This window comes from Stenella coeruleoalba (assembly GCF_951394435.1).
Source record: "Stenella coeruleoalba genome assembly, chromosome: 11".
NCBI classification, from domain to species: Eukaryota; Metazoa; Chordata; class Mammalia; order Artiodactyla; family Delphinidae; genus Stenella; species Stenella coeruleoalba.
This window is the reverse complement of record NC_137157.1, coordinates 83,187,611-83,214,303: the sequence shown is the minus strand read 5'-3', so window position 1 is coordinate 83,214,303 and position 26,693 is coordinate 83,187,611. Positions and strand designations below refer to the sequence as shown.

Genomic DNA, 26,693 nt, shown 5'->3' with positions numbered 1-26,693 from the left:
AAACAATTAAAAACAATTTTTTAATGTTTTTTACAAACTGACAAACATGCTTTAAAGAAAGAAAAGAAAAAGCATAAGTCATCAGGTCATCTAACGGATTACTGTACTACTGTACCAATAAATGATTAGATGGTTACAGTGCAAAGACTGAGCCTATGAAAACTATATATTTTATAGTTTCATACTGCATTTAATGCTAGCTTGTGTCTAAGGTGACACTAAAACATCCAAACTTAAAATTCCTCTGGAACGAAACCAGATGCAAGATGAATCAAATCAAGAAGAGAATAAAAATGAAGAACTTTTAAGGGCCTTTGCTTTTTTTTTTTTTTAATTGTTTAGTTAAATGTCATGGCTTATCTTCTATATGTTAACCAAATGTTTTAACTGTACTATTACTAACAATTTAAGATTCCTTGAAAACCGAAGAACTAAATTCAGGGGAAAGCTAGTCATATCTGTACGGAGCTGTATAGACTAGAGCACAGTATAGTAGAGCACAGTATAGTCAAATTTCAGATGGAAACTTATCTTAAAGCAACTATTATAGATGGAGGGACAATATTTTCTGCAGTTCTGCCTCATTCCAAAAAGGAAGTAATTGTAATTTTAACTATCAAGATTACTTTTTTCATTTTACATTGAAGAAGTTCTAGAATGGCAAAAGCAAGAGAGAACATTGTTGCAATTTCCCTGTTGGAGGTATTAACTCTGCTGGCCCAATGCTCATTGTACCAAATCATTGGGGAGCATACTTTGAGTCTGTTCCTCCATTTCTTCCTGTCTCCTTCCTTTATCCAAGAAGCCGCTGGGTAAGAAAAGGGGGTATGGCATTAAGGGAAAGGTCAGGATTAAGAAAGATGGAATAATTAAGGATTCCTTTCCCTCCTCCCCTTTCTTTTCACTCCATAAGATTGGCAGGACAATACTGAGAAACTTCCACAGGAAACAGCAAATCTGAAATATGCTGGGCTGGCTTAAGCTTTTCATCTGAAGGAATCGAATAGGGCTCTATTTTCAAATCTTGCAAAGTCACCTGCCAACCAAATGTAGCTCAAAATTGTAACATGGTTTTTCTCCTTGGTCTTTCTCTCAGAACATTTCATTCATCACTGCAAAATCTTATCTGCATGATTATATAATCAACTTTTGAATACTATCTTTCTTCTAAGAAGCAAATAAAATATCAACAAGACTTGTGATGTAAACAATCTCATTTTGAACCTTTTACGAACAAATAGATATGAAACAGCACACTTCTCTGTTGTTTTGTTTTCTGAATTCCTTGATCTTTCAATAGCTTTTCACAAAAGAATTAATTCACAGAGCACAATCAGTGAACTCAGCAAAATGAAAGCAATTCAGAAGGTTGCCATTGTTACTAATATGCAAATCCTATCTATTGTTTTATTCATCCTTAATTTAAGTCTAAATGCAAAAATAGCAATTTTTCTCCCCTCTTTTTACACAAAACAACTTAAAAGTAATATATATGAATATATGCATTTAAATATTTGTAAGGATACCATGGAAAAATAGGAAGAAGCTAGATTTAGCTTTCAGCTGCTAGGATTATAGGCACACTTCTGTTAGTATCTGATTTAGCCAGGTCACTACTTAAAGTCTAAATTGCCTCATCAATAAAATTCAAGAGTTAGAATAGAAGAATGATTTTTAAATTTTATTTTAGCAGCAGAATCTTTTATTCAAACAATCTCAGCCAGTAGAACTCAATCTATAAAACAAATAAAAGTGAATGGTACTGTTTGGTGGCGATTGGAGCCACTCGGACTCCTGTGAACAGTTTGAAACAACTGCTTTTAAAGGTCTCTGAGGTCCTTTTTATTTCAAATAGACTTGTTAGGACAGGAGGTTGTATGACTTTCTTCAAATTCTATTCCACTTTCACACTCCCTTCATTCTCTTAAATTTCAAGCTCCTTTATGGTCCCTCAAGGATTCTTAACTAATTCATCTTTGCATTCCTTATGATGCTTAGCTTAGTCACTTACAAAGAATAAGTATTTGCTGAGTAAATAAAATTTCTGGGATACTATGGGGTTTATAAAATAATTCGCTTCCACATTAAAGTATGAAAACATAGGAACTATTTCCTTAAAGGAAGTAATGAAAAGTTTATAAATTTTCTCAAATTTCTATGAGAAACAGTTTAGCTCTACAATAAAGGAGTAGGATAAGAGGTAAGATGTCTTGGTGTATATTCTACTAATATAGTTAGAAGAAGAGTATGTTTTGAAGGGTTATACCAGAAAATATTTTATATAAAATAATATTTTATATTATTTATTTTAAAATATGTTATTACGCTAAAAGCATCTACATAAATAACTTATTTTAAACTTTATAAGCTATTCATTTAGAATAGTTGCTGGCAGCTCATAGAGACAATTAATTTGCATTACATTCAAGGAAAAATAGGACTTGACAGGAGGCATTATTTTCATTTTATAGATATAAATATTGAGATAAAGAGTGAGCAATAGCAAAATTTAGAACACTATACTCCTAAATAACTACTTGGGCTTTTTTTTTTTTGGATAATTAAACTCATTGCCTCCTATAGATTCTTGTGATGGGGCTTAAAATTATACCACACAGGGGAAAAAAATTGTTTCCTTATGAATAAGACAATGTGCCTCAATTTTACTAACTTGCTTTAGATGCTGAACTGCAAAATAAATCCACATAAGAAGAGTCTGCCAAGTCCTCACTTGCAAGATTGCCTTTAAGCTATAAAAAATTACCAGCTAATAACATTTATTAATCAACTAATACTACCAAGCATTTATTATTACCTAGGACATAGTATTTCATAAATTGTAATTAATACTTTTATTGCTCTAAGAACTTGATGTATATTATCTCATTTAATTCTCACAATAAGATATCATGTATATCCATAATTTACAGACAAGAAAACTATGGAATGGAGAGGTTAGGTAACTTGCCCCGAATCACAGAGCTAGTAAATAGCAGAACCATGAGTTAAGGCACAGATGGCTGCAGGTACCATCCTTTTAACCTCTCGCTAAATAACAGTGCCTCTTAAAATATTAATCTAAAGATAATGTCTTAATATAATAATAAATTTTTTTGCTTTAGTCTATGTTATTTTCCCTCTAATTATCCCCTGCTGAGAGACTAAGTTTTCCTGTATATAATTAATTAACTACGAAGACTTCCGCCCTAGGTTTAACAGTTATATGTAATATAATTTATATATTCCAGCTGCATGCTTTGAGATTTAGCCATACAAATAATGGATAATATTCAACAGTTTTCTGGTACCACAACCAGAGTTTGTTTCTCTTAAGGAGCATCTGTCTTCATTTGGGTTCTTTAGGCTCAAGACTCTCATTGGTTCTATTAAGGTGATAACCTTTACTTTCGTAGAATTTTACTCCTAAGATTGCATTTGTCTTCGTAAGACATTCCTTGAATAAATTAAAGGATACTAGTAATATAAACTAAACTGGCAATTAGGTTGAATGACAAATTTCTAATATAAATACAATCTGTGAATCTGAAGAATATTAGTTTCTCTCCTTTCTTATATATAGCCAAGACTAGAGAACTGAGTAGTTCTGTTTTTCTTGATAAAATGAAAAACCTGTATACTTTTAAAATTACAGTAAACTGGTATTGTTCCTAGGATTGCATCTACTGTTGGCCTTGAGCCTAGCAATCCTTTTATGTATAGCAATTAGCCTAGAAACATTTTAGAGTAACCTAAGCATGTTTTGATTAAGAGAACACAGAATGCCATTGAGGAATGGGCATGAACTTGCGACCAGGAAACCTGGCACTGATAAATAGTTTATATTACTTTAGTGCAGGCAATGGGAGAACTTCAAATACAATTTTAAACTTTACCATTTGATTGGTAAATACAATAAAAATGGGTAGTGTGGAAAAGCACACGTGTACTGATGTCTCTGTTAGCACGTAATGAGACAACATGAAGCGGCTGGAAACAAGGAAATACAGAAATAGCATGAAAAAGACACTGCCGGTACTGTCTCCATTGCCCAAATGTCAAACCGCTCCCGGGAACCCTAGGGGTGGTAATAACTGTGGAAGTAGTTCCTACTAGGTTTTTCCTTAAAGGAGATTCTTGAACACTGCTGGGTTCTGACTCTAGCCCATATGGGCCTGGAAAAGTCAGAGAAAATGTTGGCTGCACTTTTTCAGGCCTATTTGCATATGTTCTTTAGTATGCAGAATGTCTCTGTATATAATTTAATTGTTGTTGAGGTTTTTTTTTTTTGCCTCTATTAATACATATGCAAATGACTCACACTTGCAGCTGTGCTGTCTTAATCATATGTGTGCTTCTGTCTGTCTGCCCTGCAGGCTCAGGGTCGAAGAGAGAGGAAAAGAGGGAATTCATTCTTTTAACCTGCAAGAAAACTCACTCACGCAGACAGAAGTCTGAGAGCAAACAACACACCAGGGTTGCGACTGAAATGTTGAGCAGTTGATCATTTTTCACCCTGAATGGAAATGACTGTGACGTAAGAGTTAAACTGAATAGTAGAGTGCCTAGGTAGGTAAAGATGAATATTTTACAGGTATTCATCCTTGTAAGTATTCATCCTTCAATAAGAAGGTAAAAAGCCTCATATCTAGACCTCTCCACATGGTTATTTCCTCGTTATTGATTTTCTAGGGGTTTCTCTTGGTCAGACACATAAAGCCATGCTCACCTACAAGGCTCTGGGAAATATGAAACATTTATCTGTGTCCTGTCATAATTATTGACCTCCTTCAGAGAATGGCAGGAGGTTGATAAAAAGATGAACTTCATTTTTTCATCTACATCTACCTTGATGTTACTCTCTATCAGATAGAAACTGAAGCCATTTCCACTATGACTTCCATGTACCTTTGATAGCAAGGAAAAATGATTGATTTTAGTTGATATTTTGTATAATTCATTCTCTCCTGTGATCACATGTCATCTATCATATTCTCTATCCCAGAGGATTCATGTTATTGATATTACTGGTTGCTGGAACTGTAGCCCTATGTGATTTCATTTATGACAATTTGCAATTTTGAGTCTTTATTCCAAAAATATTATTATGCATTTTAAAAATAATCCTACTAAAATCAGTAAAAGGTGAATTAATTCAATAAAAATTCTTGAATGAAAGCTACTTGCTTAGTTGACTAAAATATGACCATCCAAAAAGAATTTCAATCTTTTTCTCCCCTGCTTATCACTATTAATCATTGGTTGGAGTTGACATTTTTGGCTTCCTATAGGTAGAACAGGTGGCAACCATCTTTTGGCCAACACAAATACAGTATTTATAAAGTGAGAAATAAGTGGATAAATATTTCCTTTTAATTTCCAATCTTAGAAGCCTTGTTAAAAAACAGAAATAGGATACACTACAAATCTTACTATTAAAAAGTTCACGATGCCCATTAAGTAAAATGCAAATTAATGACAATGAATATGAGAAATAAATGTTAGATGGACTGCTGCCATCATTTGGTTTCATTAATTAGAAACAGACGATTTGCTTAGCTGATTTTATCTAGTCACAAATATCCAAAAGATTCAAAGTGTAAGTTATTTTGCTTAAATAATTAGATTCACTTCTTCATATTGAAATGAAGCTAGATTAGTTTTCTGTATAAGTTAATCTCCCTCCTTTAAAAAGAGACAATATTAGGAGAACAAATATCAAAAGGTATCCTTGGCTCTTGGAAGAAAAATAAGTAGTTTGAAGAGGAAGGGGAAAGAAAAAAGAGAAGAGGAGGAAAAAAGAGAAGGGGGTAAACAGTATATGAGACTGCTAATTGGCTAGTTACTGTATTTTGATAATATACCTTTCCATTATTTAGAAATAATTTCCTTTAGTGTTGTATTGGCAAGGTGAGGCATACTGAGTCAAAAGCACCTCTATCAATTCATAGTCTCATCTACGCCTGTACGTCCGTTAACGCACAACATAGGAATAAACTAATGTTGAAATGTCTGGTCTTTTTGCAAATTATAACTTTAAAGGAATTACACAGACTGTAATAAATGCTAAAACGCATTCTTTATGCAGCAGCCCAAGGTTACAAATAAGATAAAGGGAAGAAGGAGCAGAAGAGATAGAGCTACAGATTTCTCATATGCTAAGAATCTTTTAATAAGGGTTAAAAATATAATGTTCCCTGGTATTTAAATTAATATAATCTATTCCAGAAATTAATCATACACTGCTTTGTTATTTTATTTAAAATGATTATGACCATTAGTTCATGATAGTTTCTTCATTTTATTCCTACGTACTGAGCACCAGCTACTTGCTAGGCATTCCCCACCCCCAGCACGTGAGATACATTATGATACATTATTGGACAACAAAAACAACAAAATGACACTCCCTGCTCTGGTGGAGTTTAGAGAATATTTGAAACAGGCAGACAATAAATAAGGAACATAATATGTAAGTTATACAGTATGTTTGAAGATGACTAGTGCTATAGAAAAAAAGCAGAATAATAGGAAGTGTGGTACCTCTGGGAGGGTTATTTTATGATTTCAAGCAGTTAGTTAGACTAGGTCTAGGAGAGATGACATTAGAGCAGATTCTTGAATGAGGTGAATTAGCCTTCCAGGCAGAGGGACAGGTAATGCCAAACTCTAAGGTGGGAGCATACTTCAGCAAGTCAAGGGACAGAAAAGAGTCTAGTGTAGTCGCAGCACACTGAACGAGGTAGTGTGGAGCAGAACTATCATAAACATAATTTTAAAATACTGTAGTGCCAAATGTGGTAACAGGTACGTAGTGTTTTCATAAGGATGAAAATTAATTTATATAGGAAATTAATCATTAATATTCAGCTTAATTCCACTATTTCAAAGAAGGGTAGCTAGTTAACAAAAATAGATAATTTATTTTAAGTATAATCTTTTTTTTTTTTTTGCGGTACGCGGGCCTCTCACTGTTGTGGCTTCTCCCGTTGCGGAGCACAGGCTCCGGACACGCAGGCTCAGCGGCCATGGCTCACGGGCCCAGCCGCTCTGCGGCATGTGGGATCTTCCTGGACCGGGGCACGAACCCGTGTCCCTTGCATCGGCAGGCGGACTCTCAACCACTGCACCACCAGGGAAGCCCCTTAAGTGTAATCTTAAGATTCATTCTTCACCTTTTCATTTAATAGATATTTACTGAGTCCATTAAATATTTCAAGCATTGGTTAAGTGCAAACGATGGTGAGTCAGTAATTTCATAGATTTTGCCATCTGGTAGAAGCCAGAAAGTAGGATTTAAAACATATTCTATAAGTGCTATGAGAGGGGAAATACAGTGTGCTCCCAGCATATATAAGACCTACATTAATCAAGACTTGGGGACAATGAAAACTTCCCTGAAAAAGTGAGGTTTTGACTTGCAACCTCAGGGATAAGTAGGAGTTTGCTTGGTAAAAAAAGGTGGGTAGTAGGTTTCCCGAAAGAGAAAACATCACATGTAAAGATCCAGAGGGGAGAGAGAACTTGAAAACACCAAGGTGTAATTTAAAGTATTTAAGTAGGAGAAGGACATGGCCAGATTTTCTAAAATCTTAAAGATCATTCTGACAAACACATAGTAGAGAGTGCACTGAAGGGGCAAGATGAAGAAGGAAAGGCCAGTTCAGGGCTACTGTGGTAAATTATGGAAGCAATGAGGGTAGCCTGACCCACAGAGTGACAGTATCGTGCAAAGGAACAGATGGATTCTTGATGTATTTAGTAGGTAGAATGAATAGATAGATAATGAATGAATAGGTCCAGAGGAAGAGGGAAGAAGGGAAGTTGAACATAGTGCTCATAGTTTCCGGGGTTGAGCCATTTGCTAAGACCAGAAAATGAACAGGTCTGGGGGCAAGGAAGAGAATTGGTGAGGCCCATTTTGTAGTCAGTTTATTATGCGTGTAACGTCTGTGTTTCCTCTTGGTAGCCAACAAATAGTTGGCTATATGTATCTGAAGCTCCAGAAAGACTTAAAAGCTCTGGAAAAAGCTCAGAGGAGACAAGGACAGATATTTTGTTATAAAAGAAAGAAATAAAATGGTGCCTGGGCACAACATGTTAATTTGTATGTTTTATATACATAATCCACATTAAGCCATTTTCTCTATATAAATAAAAAATAAATGTTTGACAATGCTTAGACTATTTTAACTGCTCATAAAAGTATACAGTAAGGTGATTTTTTATGTGTTTTTTTTGCATAGTAAGTATTTTATTATTTTATCCAGGAACGTGAAGCGATAAAGTAATAAACAGTGGTTTAATTTAAAACATGTCATTTTGCTTTTCTTTTAAGACAACTGTAATCATTATTTCTTCTTTAATAAAGGCCCTGGTTATTGGTTTTACTTAATATTATCCAAGTGTGAACAATTGCATGTAAATGATTATCTCAAAAGAAAACACAAATGGTAGGTAAACAAAGTCAACCATGAGTAGAAATATATTTATAGGGTCCTTTCTTGGATCTAGATGTTCAAAAGGAGAAGATTGAATTAACATATATCTGAAATAGGTATGAAATAGACAATGCAGAGTGTGAAGTAGATAGCCATCATGAATCCTGCTGTCTCCTTCAGTATTGCATATAGAGGATTTGTATTAGTACCAATTAATCAGCATTATTGTTATAATTGTATTAGCAGGTTACTAAGTTAGCAAATGTCCTAAGAAGGGCAATGTCTCCAAAGTTTAAAATAAAATCTCCTGTACTTAGAAAAGCAAGTATAATTGTTTTAAAACCATGGATTTTGGACTCTGTGATCCAGATTCCTTCTTTGTCAAATGGAGTTATTAATACATAGCAAAAAGTGTTGTAATAAGAATTAAATGAGAAATCTTTGTGTGAAAGCCTTACCAGAGAACCTAGCATAAGAACCTAGGACTGAATCTCAATAATTGAAAGAGAATCTTAGTAACTGAAAGGGACTCAAAAGTGATGAAGTCTCCTCCAGGTATTATTAAGGGATGGAAAACGGAGATTTAGCAGTATAATTCAAAGCAGAGTATAGAGAAAATTAAAACTGGCTCATACATTATACTCCACTGAGATGAAACTTCTCAGAAGTAGGTTCACAAGATTGGGGTGAATGCTGGGTTAGGGTTAAGATAAGACTTCTGACCAGGCATTGTAGTTAGCTTTTCTCTGACCTGTCTGGGAAGGTTTGTGGAGAAGAAAAGAATTTGGATGCTATTTTAATGCAAAGGGAGGGAGAGTATTACAGGTCTCCTTTGCAGCTCGGGGAAAGGTGAAGTCAAGGTTAGGGACCTGTGAATACAGTGTTAGGAACAGGAGTAGAAAAGTAGGTTGGTGTAGGCACCCTAGCAAAGGTGAGAGTAAGTCCACTAAAAGAAAAGCCAGATTCTCTGCCATGACATGCATTTGGAATATGTGTTTGGGTTTGAGTATTGTTTTTTAATCAAAAGCAAAAAAAGTCTGTGTGTGTGTGTGTGTGTGTGTGTGTGGTTACATGTTTGTGTTTTAATAGTAGCTAATGGCTTATCATGAAAGAGTTACGATTATTAGTTTTCTTGTTGTACTGCAGTGCTGATTTACTGAGATCCTAACAAAACTCATTTATTTTAATGGGTACAATGCCACTTACACAAAATATCTTTATCCCATTTATAGATCAAATTATAGTTGAGGCAAAAGCAAATATGTTTGGTGTCTTTTTTCTTGTTTTCTGATCAAAATTTTTTTTGTATCTTTAAATTTTAACGGAATCTGATATCACATTATAAGGGCAGACATAAAACTTAATTTGTGTCAAATAGTCTAATACTATCGTTATAGAAAAATAAGTTTGGACTGCTGCCTAACAAAGCTACCTTCTACTAGAATTCTACAATGAAACATAGGAGATGCCTGCAACTTGCCCTCGCTCCCTCTCACCACTAATCCAATGGTGAAAGGAAATGAGAATGTCTAATTTGTTTTGAAAACTGACAGCTTAGATCTCTAAAACTCCTATTTTCCACATTCAAACCTATTGCTGGATATTCTTCCCTCTTCCTTTAATCCCACTACTCTTTTTAGTTTTACTTATTATAACCACTTCTTTGTATTGTAGTTATTTCTCAGATTTCAAAAGCTAACAAATGTTGTTACTTTTATTGTCCCCATGGCTCCAACAGGTTATTTCCAAGGTTATTTCTAGCTCAAAGAAACAGACATTAACACTGTAGCTTTCGGAGAAAAGGCAGAATAGGAATGGGTGTTATTAACCTCTGTAGAACACAGTATGTCTCAGTTCCTCCTGTGAGACTCAACTGGTTTCTCAGAACCCCACCAGGTCTGACAACTCTCTGTGCTGACCAGATGTAACTGTCTCTTGATGCTGCAATTTAAACTATATTTTCCTTATAGGCTAGGGTCATCTGTCATGACAATGCACTTTCATGAATACAACTTAATTTTATTAAGCATGAGTGCTTTATACTTGGCTTTAATGGCATACTGCGTCTTTCAGGCAAAGGAAAATATAAAACTTCTCACAAGGGGAGATTAATCCTATTATTGGATGATTTGTTATTCCCATTACCTGTGTAACTATAAAGTCCATAACAACAGAAACTAGGGCAGTAGGATGCTGATTCAAAGACTTAAACAGTTAACGAAAGATAACTTTAATATAATTTAATTGATATTCTTTCCAACTCCAGAGACAAAATTTCTAAAATCACTTGGACATCTGGTAAAGTTAGCACTGACATTCATGGATATATGGGAATATGTCTTCTGCCGAGCTAAAAAAGGTCTTAATTAGGATGTCTGGATAAAGTTGTGCTCATTTAGGCACCTGCTTATTTGGTCTACTTATCCTTGCTTATCCAACTGAGCTGGCATTAGCAGGAGAATAAAGAGTGCTTCAAAACTACTGGGCATCTTGAACAATTTTAAATGTAATTTTTGTAAGCTATCTTGATCCATAAGTATCTGAATACCTTTTGTAGGTTTTTTGTTCTTTCTATCTTGGTGAGGACCATTCTGTGACGAAATTATGGCATACAGTAATCAAAGCAAAACTACAGCTCACTTTGTTAAATCATACCAGGCGATAAAAAAAATTACAATAAACTGTCTTTAGTACAGAAAACTGGGCTAAAAATTAAACGAACCAACTTTGGGTTAAGAATCAGTAGACATAAATTCAAAAACAAAAAAATGTGAGACAAATATCACTAGTCAGTTTTATTTTGCGTTAACACGATAATAGCTGTTTTCGATATTTACTTAACCTTTGTCTCTGGTGTATTATTTCCTGACTTACCTGCAGTTGGAGTGGGCCTAAGCCTGGTGTTGCTGCAGCAGCAGCTGCCATGGTAGTTGGGATCAGCTGTACAGGGTAAGGGTCACCTACGTAAGAGAATAATAGAGGCGTCAGCACCTTTTATCTACTCTCCACCTGCAAATTAAACTCATGCATTCACTCTTTCCAAAAGCCTTCTTTTGTGTGCCTTGCTGAGGCCTAATGAAAAGCTCTATTGTGCAGCTTTTTACTAACACTCTTTTCACAATTCTGGCTGAGAGAGGAATGTGAATAAAAGGCACAAGCAATTAAGGCGGAAACCTCATCCTTTTTTCATGATGTATTTAGGAAAATGGGAGGAAAGAGTGTGCATTGATCAGAGGGCTGCACTTTATAACACACACACACACACATACACACACCTGATAATCTTGATATGAGCATACCAACTCCTCAGCAAATTTAAAATGTTATTATAAAAGGAACTTAACTAAACTTAATTCTATTTTAACAAACTAAACTCTAAAGATTTAGGTCAAGTAGCTTATCTTTTTAATGCTATGTTACAGTCTTGATTCGAATAACCTGTGGACAAATTCGTCATAACATTTAATGCATTTTTAAAAGTTATATAAAATGTTGGTATCTCTATTATTCCAGAGACAAATGTTTAAAAAAATATACTATAAAGAAAGCAGAAAATAGATGAGTTTTCCCCAAGGGATTTCTCTTTGTGGGAATATCTAAAAAACTAAAATTTTAGTAATTTAAAATTAAAGTTTTAATGCAGATGATCTATAAAAATATAGAGAGACACACAAACATATATTCACATATAGAAGATTATAATGTATGTTTTTGATGTGAATAAAGAATTTTTTCCTCTTAGTAAAGACGTACCTCAGACTTTTTGCACAGAGCCCATGATATGCTAACAGATATGAACACTGTTAGTTGTTTGAAATATAACCATAGCAAAATGTAAAATAACTATTGATATAAGAACAATTTTCTAATATACAAAGCTTTTTGTAGAACTATAATTTGTGAAAAGCTTGTTGAATGTCAAATGTATGGAAATATAACTGAAAATAATAGTTAATATATTCATTCAAAAGTATTTACTGAGGGAGCCCCTGCGCTCGAGAGGCCTGTGGTACCATGGCCACCTGTGGAAGCAGTGAGTTGCGACCAAAGCTCCCCGGCCACAAAGGGCCCTGGGCCTCCGGGTCCTGGTGTCACACCCCCTCTGCTGTATCTCAATAAGCAAAAAGTTGTCCCGGCACTATTGTTGAAAATACTACTCTTTTCCACATTGAATAGTCCTGTCACCCTTGTCAAAAATCAATTGACCAGAGGACCTTCAAGATGGCAGAGGAGTAAGATGTGGAGATCACCTTCCTCCCCACAAACACATCAGAAATACATCTACATGTGGAACAACTCTTACAGAACACCTACTGAATGCTGGCAGAAGACCTCAGACCTCCCAAAAGGCAAGAAACTCCCCACGAACCTGGGTAGGGCAAAAGAAAAGAAAAAACAGAGACAAAAGAATAGGGACAGAACCTGCACCAGTGTGATGGAGCCGTGAGGAGGAAAGGTTTCCACACACTAGGAAGCCCCTTCGTGGGCGGAGACTGCGGGTGGCGGAGGGGGAAAGCTTCGGAGCCGCGGAGGAGAGCGCAGCAACAGGGGTGCGGGGGCAAAGCGGAGAGGTTCCCACACAGAGGATCAGTGCCGACTGGCACTCAGCAGCCCGAGAGGCTTGTCTGCTCACCCGCCGGGGCGGGCGGGGCTGGGAGCTGAGGCTCGGGCTTTGGTCGGAGCGCAGGGAGAGGACTGGGGTTGGCGGCGTGAACACAGCCTGAAGGGGGCTAGTGCGCCACAGCTAGCCAGGAGGGAGTCCGGGAAAGTGTCTGGAGTTGCCGAAGAGGCAAGAGACGATTGTTTCGGGGAGCGCGAGGAGAGGGGATTCAGAGCACCGCCTAAACGAGCTCCAGAGACAGGAGCGAGCCGCGGCTATCAGCGCAGACCCCAGAGACGGGCATGAGACACTAAGGCTGCTGCTGCCGCCACCAAGAAGCCTGTGTGCAATCACAGGAGTCTAATTCCGGGAGCCCGTGTAGCTGACCACTGCCAGGGTCCTGTGATCCAGGGACAACTTCCCCAGGAGAACACACAGCATGCCTCAGGCTGGTGCAACATCACACCGGCCTCTGCTGCCTAAAGCTCGCCCTGCATTCCATACCCCTCCCCGCCCCGGGTGCCAAATCCAAAGCTGAACCCCAGAAGCTGTGCCAACAAAGAAGAGAAAGGGAAATCTCTCCCAGCAGCCTCAGGAGCAGTGGATTAAATCTCCAGAATCAACGTGATGTACCCTGCATCTGTGGAATACCTGAATAGACAATGAATCAACCCAGAATTGAGGTGGTGGATTTTGGAGCAGCTGTAAGCGTGGCGTTTGCTGTAGGCAACTGAATAATTTCTGATATTTATGTTTATATTAGTATAGTTATTAGTGCTTCTTATCATTGGTGGATTTGCTTATTGGTTTGGTTGCTCTCTTCTTTTGTAAATACTTTAAAAATTTTTTTATTTTAATAATACATTTTTATTTTAATAACTTTTATTTTACTTCTTTCTTTCTTTTTTTTCTGCCTTTTCTTCTGAGTTGTGTGGCTGACAGGGCCTTGGTGCTCTGGCCAGGTGTCAGGCCTGAGCCTCTGAGGTGGGAAAGCCGGATTCAGGACACTGAACCACCAGAGACCTCCCAGCCCCACGTAATATCAAACAGCGAGAGCTCTCCCAGAGATCTCTGTCTCAACGCTAAGACCCAGCTCCACTCAACAACCAGCAAGCTCCCATGCTAGAGCCCATGCAAAACAACTAGCAAGACAGGAACACAACCCCACCCATAAGCAAAGAGGCTGCCTAAAATCATAATAAGTTCACAGACACCCCCAAACAAGCCACCGGATGCGGTCCTGCCCACCAGAAAGACAAGATCCAGCCTCATCCATCAGAATACAGGCACCAGTCCTCTCCACCAGGAAGCCTACACAACCCACTGAAACAACCTTAGCCACTGGGGGCAGACATCAAAAACAACGGGAACCATGAACCTGCAGCCTGCGAAAACGAGACCCCAAACACAGTAAGTTAAGCAAAATGAGAAGACAGAGAAACACACAGCAGATGAATGAACAGGGTAAAAACCCACCAGTTAACAGCTGATCTTTCAGTAGAAACTCTGCAAGCCAGAAGACAGTGGCAGGACATATTTAAAGTGATGAAAGGAAAAAATCTACAACCAACATTACTCTACCCAGCAAGGATCTCATTCAGATTTGACAGAGAAATTAAAACCATTACAGACAAGCAAAAGCTAAGAGAATTCAGCACCACCAAACCAGCTTCAGAAAAAATGCTAAAGTAACTTCTCTAGGCAGGAGACACAAGAGAAGGAAAAGACCTACAATAACAAACCCAAAACAATTAAGAAAATAGTAATAGGAACATACGTATCAAAAATTACCTTAATTGTTGTCTGTACATTAAAAAAATAATAACAAAAAACCTCTTAAAAAATTACGTTAAATGTAAATGGATTAAATGCTCCAACCAAAGGACATAGACTGGCTGAATGGATATAAAAACAAGACCCGTATAAACGCTGCCTACAAGAAACCCACTTCAGACCTACGGACACAAACAGACTGAAAGTGAGGGGATGGAAAAAGATATTCCATGCAAATGGAAATGAAAAGAAAGCTGGAGTAGGAATTCTCATATCAGACAGAATAGACTTTAAAATAAAGACTATTACAAGACACAGAGAAGGACACTACATAACGATCAAAGGACCAATCCAAGAAGAAGATATAACAATTGTAAATATTTATGCACCCAACATAGGAGCACCTCAATACATAAGGCAAATGCCATAAAAGGGGGGAAAAACAGCAACACAATAATAATAGGGGACTTTAACACCCCATGTTCACCAGTGGACAGATCATCCAAAATGAAAATAAATAAGGAAGCACAAGCTTTAAATGACACACTAAACAAGATGGACTTAATTTATATTTATAGGACATTCCGTCAAAAACAACAGAATACACCTTCCTCTCAACTGCTCATAGAACATTCTCCAGGATAGATCGTATCTTGGGTCACAAATCAAGCCCTGGTAAATTTAAGAAAATTGAAATCGTATCAAGTATCTTTTCCCACCACAATGCTATAAGACTAGATATCAATTACAGGGGAAAAAAACTGTAAAAAATACAAACACATGGAGCCTAAACAATACACTACTAAACAACCAAGAGATCACTGAAGAAATCAAAGAGGAAATCAAAAAATACCTAGAAACAAATGACAATGAAAACACGATGACACAAAACCTATGGAATACAGCAAAAGGAGTTCTAGAGGGAAGTTTATAGCAATACAATCCTACCTCAAGAAACAAGAAACATCTCAAATAAACTAAGCTTATATCTAAAGCAATTACACAAAGAGAACAAAAGAACCCCAAAGTTGGCAGAAGGAAAGAAATCATAAACATCAGATCAGAAATAAATGAAAAAGAAATGAAATAAACGATAGCAAAGATCAATAAAACTAAAAGCTGGTTCTTTGAGAAGATAAACAAAATGGATAAACCACTAGCCAGACTCATCAAGAAAAAAGGGATAAGACTCAAATCAACAGAATTAGAAATGAAAAGGGAGAAGCAACAACTGACACTGCAGAAATACAAAGGATCATGAGGAATTACTACAAGCAACTCTATGCCAATAAAATGGACAACCTGGAAGAAATGAACAAATTCTTAGAAAAGCACAACCTTCTGAGACTGAACCAGGAAGAAATAGAAAATATAAACAGGCCAATCACAAGCAATGAAATTGAAACTGTGATTAAAAATCTTCCAACAAACAAAAGCCCAGGACCACATGGCTTCACAGGTGAATTCTATCAAACATTTAGAGAAGAGCTAACACCACTCTTTCAAACTCTTCCAAAATATAGCAGAGGAAGGAACACTCCCAAACTCATTCTATGAGGCCACCATCACGCTGATACCAAAACCATAGATGTCACAAAAAAAGAAAACTACAGGCCAATATCACTGATGAATATAGATGCCAAAATCCTCAACAAAATACTAGCAAACAGAATCCAACAGCACATTAAAGGGATCATACACCATGATCAAGTGGGGTTTATCCCAGGAGTGCAAGGATTCTTCAATATACGCAAATCAATCAATGTGATAAACCATATTAACAAATTGAAGGAGAAAAACCATATGACCATCTCAATAGATGCAGAAAAAGCTTTTGACAAAATTCAACACCCACTTGATAAAAACCCTCCAGAAAGTAGGCATAGAGGGAACTTACATCAACATAATAAAGCCCATATATGACAAACCCACAGCCAACATCATTCTCAATGGTGAAAAACTGAAACCATTTCCACTAAGATCAGGAACAAGACAAGATTGCCCACTCTCACCACTATTATTCAACATAGTTTTGGAAGTTTTAGCCACAGCAATCAGAGAAGAAAAAGAAATAAAAGGAATCCAAATCAGAAAAGAAGTAAAACTGTCACTGTTTGCAGATGACATGATAATATACATAGAGAATCCTAAAGATGCTACCAGAAAACTACTAGAACTAATCAATGAACCTGGTAAAGTAGCAGCATACAAAATTAATGCACAGAAATCTCTTGCATTCCTATACACTAATGATGAAAAATCTGAAAGAGAAATTAAGGAAACACTCCCATTTACCACGGCAACAAAAAGAATAAAATACCTAGGAATAAACTTACGCAAGGACACAAAAGACCTGTATGCAGAAAACTCTAAGACGCTGATGAAAGAAATTAAAGATGATACCAACCGATGGAGAGATATACCATTTCCTTGGATTGGAAGAATCAATATTGTGAAAATGACTATACTACCCAAAGCAATCTACAATTCAATGCAATCCCTATCAAACTACCAATGGCATTTTTCACAGAACTAGAGTGAAAAGTTTCACAATTTGTACGGACACACAAAAGACCCTGAATAGCCAAAGCAATCTTGGGAAAGAAAAATGGAGCTGGAGGAATCAGGCTCCCTGACTTCAGACTATACTACAAAGCAACAGTAATCAAGACAGTATGGTACTGGCACAAAAACAGAAATACAGATGAATGGAACAGGATAGAATGCGCAGAGATAAACCCATGCACATATAGTTACCTTATCTTTGATAAAGGAGGCAAGAATATACAATGGAGAAAAGACAGCCTCTTCAGTAAGTGCTGCTGGGAAAACTGGACAGCTACATTTAAAAGAATGAAATTAGAACACTCCCTAACACCATACACAAAAATAAACTCAAAGTGGATTAAAGACCTAAATGTATTGCCCGACACTATAAAACTCTTAGAGGAAAACATAGGCAGAACACTCTGTGACATAAATCACAGCAAGATCCTTTTTGACCCACCTCCTAGAGAAAGGGAAATAAAAACAAAAATAAACAAATGGGACCTAATGAAACTTAAAACCTTTTGCACAGCAAAGGAAACCATAAACAAGACAAAAAGACAACCCTCAGAATGGGAGAAAAGATTGGCAAACGAAGGAACTGACAAAGGATTAATCTCCAAAATATACAAGCTGCTCACGCAGTTCAATACCAAAGAAACAAATAACCCAATCCAAAAATGGGCTAAGACCTAAATAGACATTTCTCCAAAGAAGATATACATATTGCCAACAAACACATGAAAGGATGCTCAACATCACTAATCGTTAGAGAAATGCAAATCACAACCACAATGAGGTATCACCTCACACCAGTCAGAATGCCCATCACCAAAATATCTACAAACCGGGCTTCCCCGGTGGCGCAGTGGTTGAGAGTCTGCCTGCCGATGCAGGCGACATGGGTTCGTGCCCCGGTCTCGGAGGATCCCATGTGCCACGGAGCGGCTGGGCCTGTGAGCCATGGCCGCTGAGCCTGCGCGTCCGGAGCCTGTGCTTCACAGCGGGAGAGGCCACGGCAGTGAGAGGCCTGCGTACCGCAAAAAAAAAAAAAAAAAAAAAAAAAAAAATCTACAAACCGTAAATGCTGGAGAGGGTGTGGAGAACAGGGAACACTCTTGCACTGTTGGTGGGAATGTAACTTGATACAGCCACTATGGAGAACAGTATGGAGGTTCTTTAAAAAACTAAAAATAGAACTACCACACAAACCAGTAATCCCACTACTGGGAGTATACCCTGAGAAAACCAAAATTCAAAAAGGGTCATGTACCACAGTGTTCACTGCAGCATTATTTACAATAGCCAGGACATAGAAGCAACCTAACTGTCCATCGACAGATGAATGGGTAAAGATGTGGCACATATATAAATGGAACATTACTCAGCCATAAAAAGAAAAAAAATTGAGTTATTTGCAGTGAGGTGGATGGACCTAGAGTCTGTCATACAGAGTGAAGTAAGTCAGAAAGAGAAAAACAAATACCATATCCTAACATATATATAGGGAATCTAAAAGAAAAATGTGGTTCTGAAGAACCTAGGGGCAGGACAGGAGCAAGGCGCAGATGTAGAGAAGGGACTTGAGGACACGGGGATGAAGTGAGAGAGTGGCATGGACATATATACTCTACCAAATGTAAATCCGATAGCTAGTGGGAAGCAGCCGCATAGCACAGGGAGATCAGCTGGGTGCTTTGTGATCACCTAGAGGGGTGGGATAGGGAGGGTGGGAGGGAGGGAGACGCAAGAGGGAGGGGATGTGGGGATATATGTATACGTATAGCTGATTCACTTTGTTATACAACAGAAACTAACACAACATTGTAAAGCAATTATACTCCAATAAAGATGTTATAAAGAAAAGATCAATTGACCAGAAAAATATATATATTTATTGAGTACCTGCTTTGTGTTAAACACTACTGTTGACACTAGAAATAGAGCTTTTTGTTTTTTTAATAAATTTATTTATTTATTCACTTATTTTTGGCTGCGCTGGGTCTTTGTTGCTGCGTGTGGGCTTTCTCTAGTTGTGGTGAGCGGGGGCTACTCTCTGTTGCGGGGCCTGGGCTTCTCATTGCGGTGGCTTCTCTTGTTGCAGGGCACGGGCTCTAGGAGTGCGGGCTTCAGTAGTTGTGGCACACGAGCTCAGTAGTTGTGGCTCGCGGACTCTAGAGCATAGGCTTGGTAGTCATGGCACACGAGCTTAGTTGCTCCGCGGCATGTGGGATCTTCCTGGACCAGGGCTCGAACCCGTGTCCCCTGCATTGGCAGGTGGATTCTTAACCACTTGCCACCAGGGAAGCCCCCAGAAATAGAGCTTTAAAGAAGACTCATGTCAAGAGGTGTATTTACTGGAAATTTAATGAAGCTTAAGCTTTGGGGTTCTGGAAAGGGCCCCTAGCAGTGTGTTCACAGGGTCATATGTTTTTATCTTTGTCAGCTCACTTAATTTTTTACTTTGTTGTGATTCTTTTCATAAATATTCTCTTTTGTACTTAATGTATATGAAGATCTTATATATATATATAATTTTCATATTTTTATTCTTAAATAGAATCCCCAAAATTATATGTTTCAGGCTTCAGAATACCTGAGTCTACTTCTGCCAATCTGGCTTTACAGCTTAAAGGGAAAATAAGACAAAGATAATTCAATAATTAGTATAAAATACAATGACTGTTAAGATAGAGAAGTATACAGTGCTATGGACTATATTGTGGGTACCCCAAACATAGTCTAAAAGGTCAGAGACAGCCTCTAGGATGAAGTCATGTTTAAGCTGAATCTTGAATTAAATGAAAGCTAGCCAGGCAAAGAAGGGAAGCATTCCAGGAAGGAAAATGATTTTCATTAAGACTCAGAGTCAAATGGGAGTGTTATATCATAGCTCAGTCCCTGAATTGCTCAAGTGCAGAGTGCAGGTAGGGAAGTAGAGATAAATGGGGCTGGAGAGGGAATCAGGCCAGATTGTGTATGGCTTTATGTACAATGTAAAGAATCTAAACTTGATCCTACAGGATAAAGGAAACCATGAACATGGAAAATAGATGGACTGAGTAAAACCACTTGGGCTAAAGGTTGGAAGCTGTAATCAATAATAAAAAGATGCAGAACTTTCCATAATAACGTAATGATGGTCCAGACTAGAGTGGTGATGTTGGAATAAAGAATGATGGAGAGGGCTTCCCTGGTGGCGCAGTGGTTAAGAATCCGCCAGCCAATGCAGGAGACACGGGTTCGAGCCCTGGTCCGGGAAGATCCTACATGCCGTGGAGCAGCTAATCCCGTGCACCACAACTACTGAGCCTGCACACCACAACTACTGAGCCTGCATGCCTAGAGCCCGTGGTCCGCAACAAGAGAAGCCACCGCAATGAGAAGCCCATGCACTGCAACGAAGAGTAGCCCCCACTCGCTGCAACTAAAGAAAGCCCAAGCGCAGCAATGAAGACCAAACACAGCCAAAAAGAGAAAAACAAATACTGTATGCAGCCAAAAAAAAAAAAAAAAAAAGAATGATGGAGAAAGTCAAGTGGTATTTAAGAGGTAAAACTGACAAGACTTAATGATGGTTTACATAAAAGAAGACTCGAGGGTGATTCCCAGGTTTTTCACTGGAACAGCTGATTGCGGAGTGGAACTATTTGTTGGATTTGCAAACATGGATGAGAAGCAAGACTGTCACGTTGGGCATAGCGAGGGGGAGATGAAGGGGAAGGAATAGAGCTCTGTTTTGGACGTTTTAAGTCTGAAATTACTATCAGTATCCAAGTAGAGGTGTTCGCTGAGGCACTCGATAAACATGTTAGGATTTTAGGGGAGAAATCTTCATAGGAGATATAAATTTGAGAGTGGTCAGCATATATCTGGAATTTTAGCTGTAACCATGTAGGAGTTAACTATAGATAAAAAAAAGAGGTCCCAGGATTGGATTATAGGATATATTAACTCTTATAGTTAGGGAGATAGGTAACTAGCAGAAAAACTGAGGAGAAATGTATATCAATTTGGTGTTCCAGAGGCCAAGAAAGATCTTCAGAAAGAATGATCAAGTTTTTCAAATGCTGGATTTAGTGACATAGAACTCATTGGTGACTTCCACAAGGGCAATTTCAGCAGAATGAGGGGGTGAGAGAGCCTAGCTGGAGTCAGTGAGATCAACAGAGAATGAATAAAGAAAGGAACTGGGTGCAGTAAGTGTAGATCCTTGCTTTTCGGAGTGAAGTTCTCAGGAGCAGCACTGGTGTCACCTAGGAGTTTGTTAGAAAGGCAAAATTTCAGACTCCACCACAAACTTAATGTGGCAGGCACCCGTTAGAGTCAGCGGAACCCACACTGACTCCCACTTCCTGGTATTTATGTCCTTATGCAATTCCCTCCCCTTGTGGACTGGACCTAGTAACTACCTTCTAATGAACAGAATAAGGGAAAAGTGATGTGATGTTACTTTTGAGATAGGTTATAAAAAGACTCTGGCTCTGTCTTGCTTTCTCCCCTGCCCCCTTCCCCAGCAAGCAGTTATACTGTGAGCTGCCCTATGGAGAGGTTCACATTGCAAAGGACTGATGTCTTCCAGCCAACAGCAAGCACAAGTAGGAGGCCTGCCAACAACCAAAGGAGGGAGCTTGGAAGTGAATTTCTCCCCAAGTCAAGCCTAGAGATGACTACGGTTCAGGCCAACACCTTGATTGCAGGGACGTGAAAGACTCTGAGCCTGAGCGTGGCTGTGTCCAAACAAATGTTTGCTATTTTAAGCCACTAAGGTCTGGGAGACTTTGTCAAAGCAGCAAGCATATATCTTCTGCATTAGAATTTAAATTTTAACAAGATTCCCAAACTATTTGTTGGTATTTGAGAAGTGCTAAAACAGACAATTTCAGTGAGGCATTTTGCAGTATCTATTGGAGGATGTGTGATAAAGAAAACTACTTAAAAGGTATACGTTTGTAAAAATTATAGCATGCTTATATGCTAATGAGAAAGATCCAGTAAATAGGAAAAAACTGATGTTATCTGACAAGGCTTTACTTATCATTTGGAATTTTTAATATTTAATCCAGAAAATACTATATCTGATTTTATAAAGGGAAGTTTAGATGTTTAAAAGCTGAATTTGTGTTTATGCAAACTAGCTGAAATAACAAATATTATGACTATTAGAATCGACAATTTAAATACTTAAAATTATGTAATTCACTTATATTCCTTATTTAATGACTATAATATTAAAATAAACTAAGCGGAAGTTTAGAGGCTACGGTGCTCTTCACATTGACAATTCATTTTATATAATTTACTTTCCCTATTGAAAATCAATTAATAAGCACTTATATCATCTACCATGTGACTAGAATTCTGCTGGGTGTTATGCGAGATAAAAACGAAAAAACAAAACCAAACCTGGTCTCTATCTGTTTACTACAAGTCTCTCTTTTCTAATTATTTGAACTTATTTGAGTAGTATTGGCCATCAGTGCTACAGCAGTTAAGGTAGAACTAATTCCAGGCTTCAATATTTAAAGAATAAAGGTGAAAATAAGAGTGAGCTTGGCCTTGAAGATTTGCAGGTGTGGGGCAGATGTTTTAGACAGGGTGAAATGTACCATAGCATGAGCGTGACATGCTGCAGGAATGGAGAGAAAACCAGCTTAACTCACAGGTTACAGAATAAAAGCAAAAGAGACAGAAAGCAGGGAGCTGAGAAACTTTTCATAATCCAGACTTGAAGATGTTTGGATGCCAAAGGGCAACGGATATGAAATGAAGTTTTAACAAGTTTAATTAAAGAGGTTAAGTAACAGGTCTTAAAGATGACTCCGAGCTCTAACCTAGGGATACAGGTTTACTCATAAATTTGGATTGATGGCAAACACACACATAGGTGTTTACGGCACTTTCCAACTACCAGCATCTAATTCTTAATAACAAATTGAGTATTATACACAGATTTAGAGCTCATTAGTTAAAATCCAGACAGTTCCATAATGCTTAAAAATTGCATATGCATATAAGAATCTTTATTATTTTTCATTTCCTACATTCATGAATATATAGTAATGAAATGAATATAGTTATCTTTCCTTTGGATACACATATATATGTGCATAACTATGTTATTCATATGCCATACTGTACATGTGTATAAACATATATGTGTACATACATACATATACACACACAAGCTAAATAATTTATATAAGTCTTATGAGCTGAATTGTGTACCCCCAAATTTTATATGTTGAAGTCCTAACCTCTAGTATCTAAGAATGTAACTGTATTTGGAGATATGTCCTTTAAGAGGTAATTAGGGTAAAATAAAGTCATATGAGTGGGCTCTACTCCAATCTGATTGGTGACCTTATATAAAGAGGAGATTAGGACACAAACAACACAGATGGAGGGACAACCATGTGAGGATAGAGGGAGAAGACAACCATCTACAAATCAAGGAAAGAGGCCTCAGAATGAAATCCACACTGTTGATACCTTGATCTTGCATTTCTAGCTTCCAGAACTGTGAGAAAATAAGTTTCTGTTGTTTAAACCACCCAATTTGTGCTATTTTGTTATGGCAGCCCTAGCAAACTAATACAATATGTTTGCCATATACAGCCTCATATCAATGTAGTTGATGTTTAAGTGAACTGGAGAAAACGAAAGACTGGCAGCAAGAATTAAAAAGAGTACTATCACTATTACATATCTGTAATCATATACAGTTTCCAAGATAAACATATGATCAAAAATAGGATATCAACTAATTTCAAAAGGTTTGTGTCTAAGCCACAATATTAATGCAACCATCTCCATCCAACATACAAACATACATAACTTGAAGCATATCTACCTTATTATCAATTTTTCAGGTCTAAGATATCCAGAAGTAGTTTAATTGAAATTTGCCCTAGTTACTAAGTAAATACAAATACCATAAATGCGAAAAGGGCCAATACAACAATTTAACTCAATTAAGGAAATTCAAAATATATTATATGCATGTGTCAGTGTTCTGAAGTGGACACAGAATCTATAAGACTTCAAAACAAGGTCAAGGGTAGTGCTTAATGGGGAAAGAGAAATTCAGAAACTACTGGGGAAAAAAGATTTTTACTGAAGTAAATACGTCATCTATTCATGCCATCTCTCAATAAACTGCACTAAAATATTACAACAGGCTTATTTTGTTAATACCTCATGAGATACTTAGTAAAAATAAGATAATGGAAAATTCTGGCGTTTAAAGTTCAACCATGTGTGTTATTCAAATTGACTTTCAACTAGTTAAAGTAATTTCTTCTACTCTTTCCTAGGTTTTAACCATTTGAACAGTTTTTCCTTAAGCCTTTCCAAAATTAATTTGCTTCTTCTTTCAAGCCAAGTGTGGAAAATTCTAGTTCAAAACTAAAATTTTTCAAAAAGTTGAAAAATATACTGAGGCATGTTAATCAACTGTTTTCAGAATACAATCTGGCTTATAGTATCTACTGATATAAATGATATATCTAACAGTAAATAACCCAATAACCCCTCAGAAAGCATGTTACTTACATTAGTATTAAAGTAATGAATATTTAGATAATAATTATTTACAGTGACACTATTGAGGAGTCTCATTTTGGGGGGCTATATACAGAGTAAGAAAAACAACAAGGTTATGTAGGCTGAGGAAGATTGTCAAAAGCAAGTATGTTCTTATCCAGGGTCAACTTCACAAACCCTTTCACCCACTGAACTACTATAAAGGTTCTGGAAAGTTTTGTGGCATTATAAAAATTAAAACCTACACACACACACACACACACACACACACACACACACACACAATCCCTGCCCTAGAAGAGTTCCTAATAAAGTGAGGGAGATAAACATGTAAACCAATCCAGTGATACAATGAGCAAAGTAGAACACTGGAGAAGGCATCATTCTGGAAACCTCCAGAAAAGAAGAACTTAACCCGGAAAGAGCACCGAGGAAGATTATTTGTTAAAGTAGCTCTTAAAAAATGGCACTTCACTACCAAATTATCTTTCAGGACCCTCTTACCACCTACTTTCCATGTCTTCCAAAGTCACACAGTAAGCCTCCATCACGTCATGCAACAGGATTGCTCTTATTAATCATATTCTCAGATTGGAACTGAAAACACCCTGCTCTACCACTCTAACTTCCTGGTGGAGGGAGTTGGGTAGGAGTTCATGGAGGAGTGTAAGACAAAGTGGAGTCAAAGAGGACACTATAGTTGGAACTTAAGGAAGGAAGGAAGTTGCTTTCTTTCATTTCATAGGCCAACAGATGAATTGGTGGATCCTTCTGCTTGGAAGGAGCCCCTTACCATTCGTAGGACAGTGCTAGCAATGACCATTATCTGTTACTGGCCCCTACATCCAGGGATATTTTAATAGTCTCAGTGTATCTGATGCAGAAGGGGAATGTTAAGTTATGCAGCTAAAGAAGCAGGTAGGACACACATCTTGCAGAGCCTTGTGTTTTACTTTGAAGACAACCTTAAGTTGCTGAAAGATTTTAAGCAGGAATGTGACAGTCTGATTTGTGTTTTAGATCAGTTTTGTGGCAAGAGATAGAATCACTTGGAAGAGGGAGAGACTGGAGACAAACAGACATGTTAAAAACTACTGCAGTAAGTCAAGAGGGAAATGATAATGGCCTAAACTAATCATAAGGGAAAGAGAAGAAGGAACATATATGGGAGACAGACTTGATGGCCAATTTGATGGGAGAAAAGAGATACAGGGGAAAAAAAAAGGAAAAAAAAACCCACACAGTTGGGCTTATATTTTATTTTCAGATGTGGTTCAGGAAAAAAAATCCTTTTTTTACCCAAAGAGTTTCAACATCAGTTGTTCCAAAGTCAATTCTGAATTATTCATTATACTCCCACTGATGTGAAATGTGGGCAATTAATATTTGTTGACTTTTAGCACTGTTAAAATATTTTACATATGTATACACATAAATATACACATATAAATCTACACATATATGAATGAATGTATTTACTGGTCTGTGTATAAAATCTCATTTAATCTTCGTAACAATTCAATAGGGTAGATTGTTATTCTCATTCTACAAATTAAAAATGTTCAGGATCTCACAGATAGTAAGTACTATAGTTCTTACCATTGTGGCAAGGAAAGTATTAAGTTTTAGAAAATATCACAGACTATTTTAGAGCATAATATAAATATATATTTAAAATTTCAAAATAGATACATTCATTTTATGTCCATTCAATTCACATGTGTCAAACATTATGTGTAGGACACAAAGCAATAAAGGTACAGTCCTTGCCTTCGTGACACTTTCAGTTA

The 26,693-nt window shown here is 37.2% G+C and overlaps 1 protein-coding gene across 14 annotated transcripts in view; it reads right to left on the bottom strand.

The window, feature by feature from the left end:
- SOX5 (SRY-box transcription factor 5) overlaps positions 1 to 26,693 on the bottom strand; it is a 993,819-nt gene that overhangs the window by 95,165 nt on the left and 871,961 nt on the right. For all 14 annotated transcript variants that reach the window (XM_079938029.1, XM_079938030.1, XM_079938035.1 and 11 more), the window contains one exon: positions 11,313 to 11,398. In XM_079938029.1, the coding sequence (XP_079794155.1) occupies positions 11,313 to 11,398 (86 nt within the window). The remainder of the gene's footprint in view (positions 1 to 11,312; positions 11,399 to 26,693) is intronic.